The following is a 10,228-nucleotide window of genomic DNA, read 5'->3' on the forward strand; positions in this document are numbered from 1 at the left end:
AGTAATGCTAGGCTTATCTTTCTGCTTAACCCGACAGCAGAGTTGAATTATAGCAACCATATGAGTATTCATCAAATTAAATTTGATTACGTTCTTGTTTGATAATTATTTAATGTCAAAAAGTTAGCTTTAAATTGAACATGCTACGTCTGGGGAGATGGTAACTCGTATATGCCATGGTTATATATGGAATCGCTTTCTTGGACGGTCTAGAGGTTTTCTGAGATATGTAGCATATATGTGCGATTTATGTTGTTTCAGTTTATACTAAACTTTCTTGGTTTTTAAGAGTTATACAATATAGGGTATTTTGGGCCTTTCATTTTTTCGGCAATTGTTTTTTCGTCATCTAGTTCATTTATTAATTGTCAAATATTAATACAGGCAGAGTGCAACATGCAAGTTGCTTACAAACTAAATAACGTCATATTACAATTAATAACAATGATAATAAATTAATAAATAACAATATATAATTTTAAAACAATAACGATAATATAAACATTGAAAAGGCCTCTGTAACAATACTACAACTAAGGTTAAAATACTAAAAACTACGTCACATGCAAGTGAAGTTTATAAAAGACATGCGAGTTAAAAAGTTAAAATATTTAAAAACTATTTAAAAACTAAGGGCCATGGACGGCTCCCCCGCTCTATGGGCTGTATTGCCGCACACCCGTGACGTGCTGCACGTATATGTCCCGGCTCCAGCGGATGGCAGTGGAGACACACTTACGGGAGAGGGCCACACTATATTGCCGGGAGACACCTAGTCGGGCCAGGGTCCCCCAATTGGCTTTGTCCCACGCGCCCAGAGAGCCGACAACAAAGGCGTCCACGGTGACACGGTAACCGCCGGCTCGGAGAGTCTGGGCGAAGGGATCATATGCGGCGTATTTCCTCTCCCGTGCGTCAATAATGGACTGCCATCCGTCCTCGTACGGCATGGTGACATCGACCAATTTAATTAATTTACGGTCACGGTCGATGACCACCAAGTCAGGCCGGAGGCGAGCCAAGTTGTCGGGGACGTTACGCTCAGGCAGCAGCTGGTCGAGAGGCACTCGCTGGTTCTGGCGCACCTCAACCCCAGGAGATGGTCGAACGGATGCCGCGAGGAGGCCAAGGACGGCGTCATGACGTTTTGTGACCACGGCCATGGAAGGAAGACAGTGACACAACACATGGGCCGTGGTCTCGTCATGACGACCACATCGGCGGCAACGCCGGTCCCCAGCACCCCAGCGCCTGCATCCATTTAAGGGTAAAACATTGAGGCGCGCCCTATGGATGAATCGCCAGTCAGCGAACCTCGTGTGGCGACCTTCGTACAGGAAGTGATTTGAGGTGGGGCACGCAGCGGCAACTCTCATCACCCTACCTTGGTCCGGCTTAGCAGACAATGCAGAACGGTAAAATAACTGCATAGCCGACCGCAGGCAGGATGACACTCTGGACCGGGAGCCCCTGTCCACAATGGAGGTGGATCTTTCACCCGGGACAGTCAGCTGGAATGAATCCCTCTCCCCGCACCATCCCCAACGAAGGTCGGGGAGCCGCTTGGAGAGGCGATTCCGGGCAGCCCGGGCCAGAGAAAAGGTGGTCTCTACGTTGGAGTTGCCAGCGAAGTCCCCATTCAAATAGGCCACAAGGAACTCTCGGTCTGCTCTAGCAGCAGACCGCTGACCGGCCGACACAGCGAGGCCTTCAAGAGCTAGGTGTGCGACCTTGGGGTCTGGGCAGGTCAATAGGCGGAAGGCGTGGGCAACAGCAGCGAGGTCTGAGAGGTCGGCCAATGGCAGAAGGCCAGCTCCCCCCCAGGAGGGTGGGAGTGCGACCACCTCAGCACTCGCTCTAGCAGGGAGGTTCAAAGTCCGCTTACAGCCCGCTTTGACAATATTGTCCAGCCCACGCAAACACGTCTTCCTGATCCTCACATATACTACATATACGTCCCAGAGCACTCTATCATCACTTTCAGGTATTATTCTTAGGCCATAGGCAAACCAAAAATATGATATTAAAACTGTTGACAACCCAATAATTACACAAATAGCTGCCATTTTGTTTGTTCGCATAAACATTTTTAATTTAGAAAGGATTTTTATAACTTGTAATTTGGTATATAGTTTTGAAACCTAAACGCATAAATACAGAACACATCTAAATTCTTTTAAATCTTTAATATCAAAATGGCAATTTCCCAAGTTTCTTAAACGTATAAGTATCTTAAAAACGAAAAATCATTAAAATGTTACATATATTCCACTTTAGTTAGACAATGTAATTACAAATCTAGCAATACCAAATCGATGAAAAATAAGGGAGATATCCGCCTTAATAAAACCAAGTACTAAACAATACCCACTGTCTCTTTGTGACAGCACTGTCTGTGAGCCACAGCAATCAGCTGTTTTAATTTTAGCTGTTCTTATCAGCTGATTATGGCCTTATATTGTTGAACTGTGGTCATAATTTCCTTACATATTGCAGCATTAGGTTTCTTTTGACATAAGAAAATAAGCATGCACATAATCTATACAAATAATAACTTTATTTAAATAAGGCTGCTAATAAATCCTCAAGGATGTTATTTAAAAAGTACATACTTGAATTAGAGGCTAATTCTTATAATACGGTTCAAGATGTGCATTAAAACTAGCTTTAAGGAATATTGAACATCGATTTTTAAATATTGGATTGTAATTGTTCAACTAGCATCGGAAATTAGTCTTTTACTAAATAGTTAAAATAAAATTGGAGATGCAACAATTGTCCGAAAACATATAAAAAAGCGTATAAGTTTTCATGTGTAACGATAACTTCCTATAGTAAAAGTTAGGAAAAGTAAAATATAGCCTATGATTATTTTTGAGAACAGTACATGTTTTCGATTAAGAGAATGTTGTAGGAGGCAAATAATAGATCACCGAGGAAAGGAGAGATATACGGCCTGTCTTTTCGACAACCTTGCCTGGCCAAACCACACTTCAGATAGCAGATTTATTTTTCTTACATCGAAACAGACTATAAACTTCTATTTATTCAAAGGCAGGTACTATTTATGAATAATAGTAGAATAAACACAAGTTGCTGTGAACTTTAAGTAAACTCTATTTACAATAAAAGTTTGTTTCAATGCTAGAAACACTGAATTATAACTATAGTCCATAATTGTCATTCATGTTCAATTTATGTTCATTAATAAAATAATCAAGCTGCGTAAAAAGGTAAACGTTTAAAATAAGTTTTTCATAACAGTAACGCTGCCTTAATCTCGTTCAATATCGTAGTAGCAAATGTTTGGTCTATTTTGTTACTTTTTCTGTGTCTTATATGTAGGGAAAGGTAGTAAAACAATCAAAAAGTTTTCATTTTCACGGTTCTCTGCTTAATCTTTAGTAATTATTTTATTACGTAATAATAAAATAATTTCTGTAAGGTATCGTTTGTTAACTATACATGCCTTGGAAATATTTTAAAGATAATTAATAGTACCATTCACTTTCATTTTCTTTTCTATACCTCCAGATAACCTACGTTCAGTTCAGATCATCAAAGGGTTCATTTCGCAAAATTCTGATTGAGGAGTTACGTCGCTTAGTTGCCCGCATATAGATTTGACGATAGGCTGACATGTGCGTGTGAAACGGTAATTGAGGTAATCGCATCAGTTGACCTAACTGTTGATTATTAAAAAAATACTTTCCATGTTTGTTTAAAAGGGACAGTTTACAATGAGGTCTTACCCCGACCGGAGTGTACAGTGGAGTGGTTTCAGAAGGGGAATAGACATGTGGTTGTGATGGCTCTTGGAATAGAATTTTCGGGTGAGTATGCTTTAAATGTACAATATTAGGTTAGGAAAACATATTTAACAATTGACTATTGAATTTACATTTTATAAAGATTAATTATGATATTCATACTGAATTAATAAGTAGTTAATTATTAAATTACAATTTTATTATTTTTTACTAAGCAACTAATATATCTTTTTAGTAAGAAAAGTATAATTACAAAAACCAGAGAATAAGACCAATGGTGTATAAAATCTCTTAAAAATTTTATTATTTCACCTTTTCAACAAATATTTTTGACATAAAGAAATATTACATTTTCATTGCTTAGTAATGAAAAATATTAATTATGTTGTCAAAGGGAAAATGCTTCAAAATTATTTGAAACAAAATCATATAATTATTACCATTATGTACTTAAAAATTGAGATATAGTACAACTTACATGATTTATACTTTTCTTATACTATGAACTTATGGCACCTTTCCGCTCGGACCGAAACAAAATGGAAAGAAGTCAATTAGTAAGCGACCCGCACTATGAGATGTATTCTCAGTTGCTGCACATTCTACTGTCCTACTGTTATCTAAAAACTCCTGGTTGACTTTTGACCACGTCTTTACAAACTAGAACAAGCTTACTGAATTTCTGGTCAATTTTACTTCTGAATAACTAGCTATGCCCAGAAGTAGTTATAGACGAATACTTTACGGTAATTAAAGAAAACCCCAATTAATCTAACGTGTTTGTCAGTGTCTTTATTATTATTGTCATTTAAATTTCCATAATAATTTGGGACAATTAATAATTAAATTCTATATATCCAGTAACCTACAAGAGGCTCTGAAACATTTCGGAGAGAAAAAGAAAAACCACTCTTGAGTTTATTTGACCGCATGGATAAGAGTCCAATCTGCAGTAGAGATCCAGAGCGTGATACAAGCTCTGTACTCCATAATAGTAAGGATTACAAAGGAAGTTACCATTTGGTCAAACAGCTATAATGCAGGACATATTTCCTTTGTAGTCCACTACAATGAGAGAAACTTTAGACCATCCTAAATCTAAAATGCCATACAATATCATTTTGCATTATTCAGTTCATACTATTTGAAAATATAATAATACTTATGTGAATAATATATAATGCATGAGTAATTTTTTCATTTTACTTTCTAATAATACGTATATGTCCAACCACGACAGGAATAGAACTGTGTGATTAATCCATGTATGCATACTTAAATATACTCAATTGATACAACAACGGCACATTTCTTACCTAATTAGTTCTACTTAAATGCTTATTTCACGTTAATAGCATTTAATAGTTGAATTTTCACAGTAAAATATTGACTGCAAATTTAAGATAACAATACGGGATTTATTAACTTTTATGTACATTATCCGAACTCCTACTTAAATATAAATATAGGTACTTGTTAAAGTTAAACATATGAAATGTATGGTAAATAATATAAAAATAATTATTACAATTAAGAGAGCAATCAATGGTGAATAAAGCCAAGCAACCATACAATCATGGGTAATAGAGTTATGTGCAGTTTTTCTCGGTTACTAACCACCACTATGTTCTGACCACTGCTATTAAATATTATTCTCTTCATTACAATTAATAGTTAAATAAGTCTTTGGTGGGAGGATTATGACATGTTTTTCGTTGATTATTATGACATAAGAAGTCATTTTAAACAACTGTAGCCAAAAGTTACAAAATTTCGTTCAACCGAGTTAAAACTAAAATAATCTAGTTGAAATAAAAAAGCTTTAGTTTAGTTTTTCACCAAACTATCCAAACACATTTGCCATGTTATGGTAGCTTGCTATATAGACTTTTATTTCTTAAACACTAATATGAAACCTTTTTAACTGAACAAAAATATTAATTGCTTACGAGGTAAAATATTTTAAGAATGACTTAATCTGTAGACTTTAAGCTGTGCATAATTGGTAGTGAATGTCCAACCATGGAATTTGGTTTACTGCTATTGAAGCCTGCCAGTAGTCTGACATGATTTTGTGTTCCAGTGATGTTAAACATTTATTTTTCTTATTATAGTTTGTCATTCTGTCAATAATCAAATATAATATATATTTGATAATTTGTATGGAACCTTAGCAATGCCCGGTACATGACACGTAGTGTGGTGTACTCCTGCCTTAGTTTATATTCAATTCGGAATAAATATATTTTTTAAGTTATTTTTTGGTACATACCACGAATAAGAATGGAACTGAATAAACTGTTTATGCATACCTATATCGTTAGTTTTATAAATAATTATTTAAATATAAATGTACAGTATTATACAAATATAATAATAATAATAAAATATTATTAATTTAAAAAAGCACAAAACGTATTATTCTAAATAGTATAATAATAAAATTATATGATATGATAATAAATTTTTCAAAATTTAGAAATATACCCAACAGAACAGTATTTTTTGGATAATTTAGAGCTATGTCTCAAAACTATTTACCAAAATATTCATGCTGGGTTTGGGTGGTTTGTTTTTTACTCTTGAGAATGCCTGTGCTTACACTGGGATTTGTATAAATGGCAATAGCCCAGTTTAATGTTTTCAATAAACATTGAATCACAAAAAGTACTACCTCCGCCGGGACTCGAACCCGGATCTCTCACTTGCCTGGTGAGTAATCTACCAGTACACCACAGAGCCCTTACTTTTTAAAATTCAATTATTTTGTTCGATACAAATTGTATTAATATAAATAAGTCGTTTGACAAGTATTTCAACGAATACGTGACAGATACGGCCAAATACAAAAGTAAGGGCTCTGAAGTGAGAGATCCGGTTTCGAATACCAGCGAAAGAAGTACTTTTTGTGATTCAATGATTACTGGAAAAAATTATATAAACTCGTAATATTAAATATTATGACGATGTTTAGTAAAACCAAATAGGTCACTAGTTGTTCTAAATATTGGATAATTATTTATAGTTGTAACTAAAAAATGCCTGATCAGCCAAAAATTGGATTTTTCTACTTCAGAAGCGCGCCTGGCGTGGCTCGATACTCCTTAATAGTCTCGAGAATGCCAAAAATGCCCATCCTCCTGCGTGGGCGCTGCAAAAATTCTATCTGGCATCAATATGGCCGATAAGCCCTTACGTTACTCCAACTGACCCTTTACCCGTACCGGCAGATAAGAATTGGCTGTTTGAACTGGATCGTGGAATGTTTCAACTGGATAGGAGCGTCTTCTTTGGACGTGGCAATTGGGGTCACTCGAGCTGGATCCTGTGTACCGACAAGTCTTGGAACGGAGTCCTCTTCTTCTTGCCGAGGATTTTCAGCATTTCGCTATTTCTGAGAAGAGGTAGGGCAGAATCGACATTTTGGAATAAATTTAGCTTAAACTTTCTTGGACTTACTTTTTGGAAAATTTAAACGCTATTTACGTACCTTTATGTATTACTCATGGTTTGAAAACCATGTTCTCCTGTTGGTAAAAACTGAACGGAAGTATTATTAATTTAATTATTTGGAGTTAAACAAAGCTCATCTTATAATAACTTATTTATTTAGTTATTTAAATCCATATTTAAAAATTGTATCAAAATATTGCTACTATTAAGTAACCTTTTAATGTACTTTTCACTTAAAATAAGTAATTAATCAATTACCGCTTCTTTTCAGTTTAAAACTAAATACTATTTTATGCTAAATTTTAAAAGGCTCTATTAAATACTAATGTGAATGATATAACTAAGTTTCTGACATCCAGATGAATATCTATGTAAAAACAATTTTTTTGGTACAAACTAAAAACTGGATTAGTTTTCGTTTGGGCTTAAAGTGTGCTAATATAATACTGGATTTTGTAATAGCTAGTGTAGTACAATATAAATGTGTATAAACTCTTGAAACTGGTTCCCTTAGATTTTATACTTAAACTTTATGTTTAAATGTTCAAACCTTTCAAAAGGTTTTAAACGTGTTAAATCTTGATTGTTGAAACATGTTTTTATGTGAGCTAAACCACTTAAGTGACATTAATTACGAAACATTTAAATCTTAAATATTGCCTACTTACAGTTTTAACTTAATATATTTGTGTTTCATTGGTGTTCTATTATAATGAGGTAGTTACAAAATGTTTTGATGCTGGAATTATTAAATGTTATACGGTATTTATATTTCCATATCTAAAAAAATTAATAAAGGTAAAGATTTACTCCTTATGATTGCCTATGTACTTTACAGTATACATACAGTAACTTACTATCCACCTTGGCAATAGTTGATAACTGTTTTGTTATGGTAGTTAATTTCTGACCAAAATACTTTCATTCACATAAATATCTCTAAATCGTTACAACTCATTTGGGTAATTGATTTTTCAGTTCCGTGTTACTTGTCCAAACATTTGTTTATTTGTAATAAAACTATAACTTGTTTGATTTAAAATACTTATAACGTACCTGTATATTTGGTATTATACTTATACTATTCCTATGTTATTGTCATGTACAGTCAGTATAATTGTTCATTAAATTAGTACTATTTAAATATACAAGTTAATTAAAATTTTGTTCAGTTAAAACTAATGTTCAATCTTTGTGTTAAATCAGTATGACCTAGTTTACTATCTTACAAACTGACTGATAAATATAAGACATAATCTTGTGTTATCGTTTTATTGAGAGATTGTAATATTATAAAGGGTGTACATTATTCTGCCTGGGGAAATGTTTTAAACGTGAAGTGTTACACTGGATGTTTGTTTGTCTATTGTAATGCAGGGGTATTATGTGGTTTTATCTCTTCAATTCACGTATTGATATTTTGTACAAAATTTATTATCTTACTTTTTAAATTCAAAGTTATTGTTATTCAATTTTAAAACAATGTCCTATGACTGGTATCCTGGGCAAACATTGCTTTATCACAATGACACCCACTATTTAAATGGATTGCATTTACTACTTACTTAAAAACCGTTATATTTTAATAAGTGTTTATATCCCAGTCATGTTATTTATGTATATTATTATTATTCAGTCAATCACTGTGTGAAATACAACGTTGTAGTTATTTCGTTCTAAAAAAACGCTGTGGAGCAGTCCGGATGCTGAGATGTGAGCGGTGGCATGGTGGCAAAATACCACTACTGGGACTCAGTGATGGTTCCGAAATAACGGAACTGTTATTTTTTCACAGATAAATAAAGTAACAGGTAGACCTGTTATCGATCGGTTTCTCTTAACAGGTCTTAATAGGTCCCGAGAACTGTGACTGGTGGGACTGAGAACAGACCGACCGAGGCCGTCTAACTGTTACCCACGCTCTCTCTCTAGTTTTTGTCTTAGCCAGCCAGCAAAGCAGGTCTGAATAACAGGTCCCAGTTTTCTATCTGGCCACCAGACTGCAGCACTAGTTGGGTAGGCTGTTTTTTCTTTCTTTCTAGTTTTTTTTTCTGTTTCATTCTATTTCTATTATTGATCCATTCCATTTCCATTGTTAGGTCTAGGACCTGGCTGAGTTTCATTCATTCATTTCATTCCTCTATATTTCCGTTTTGCCGCTATTTCTTTCTCTCGCTCTGTGTGTGTGTGTGTGTGTGTGTGTAACTGTAAATTTCAAAATTTGTATCTTGATTATTTTCTTGCCTTGCCAATAACAAGAGCAAGTGGATTATTTATTTATTAGAAATTTAAATTTAGTGTACTACTAGCTAGAGTATTGTTTAAGATGTCGCAAAAACGTAAAAGAAGTTTGAGAAGTCCTATTTGGAACTTTTTCACAGTAGATGTAAATAATAACGATGATATTGCTTGTTGCAATATTTGTAAACACAAGTTGTCGTTTACAAGTACTACAAGCAACTTGAAGAAGCATATGAAGAACAGGCACCCAACAATTAGGATTGATGGAATTCTGCCTCAAACTTTCTTGAATAATGAAGAGGTAAGTACTTTTTAACACGCTTTTATTAGCTTCGGTTGTATCTATGTAACGGAATCTTTGAGCATAATTTGCACCAATTTCCAGAAGTCTGATTAATGTGAAACTTTGCATACGTATCAAGGACCGATGACAATGCAATAATTTGATCATAATTTTCCATTATCCTTATAAGGACCGCCAGGATTAATAAATTCTTTTATAGATCCTCTGTGATACAGCTAGCACGCGATATGCGCTAACCCAGCGTTCAAGTCTCCATTCGTCTCGATATTCTCGGATGTGCTTGACTCTCTCAATATAGTAATATTATAGTAGTCATCCAGTCTCTGCCATTTCCAGTGGTTTCCTTGACAGCCATATCTCTAAGTACACGATCCATGCATGTTCTTTGTTTAGTATACATTACATAATAAAATTTCAGTTGTTGCTTTACAGAAACATACATAGCATTTTTATTAGACAA

General features: G+C 34.5%; 1 protein-coding gene across 1 annotated transcript; it reads right to left on the reverse strand.

Moving 5' to 3' along the window:
* Positions 1-656: 656 nt before the first annotated feature.
* LOC124355856 lies at positions 657-2,066 on the reverse strand. Its single transcript, XM_046807011.1, has one exon. It carries the CDS (start codon positions 2,064-2,066, stop codon positions 657-659), a length of 1,410 nt encoding a protein of 469 aa, XP_046662967.1.
* Between the last annotated feature and the right edge of the window lie 8,162 nt (positions 2,067-10,228).

Source organism: Homalodisca vitripennis, chromosome 2 (assembly GCF_021130785.1).
Source record: "Homalodisca vitripennis isolate AUS2020 chromosome 2, UT_GWSS_2.1, whole genome shotgun sequence".
Lineage (NCBI taxonomy): Eukaryota > Metazoa > Arthropoda > Insecta > Hemiptera > Cicadellidae > Homalodisca > Homalodisca vitripennis.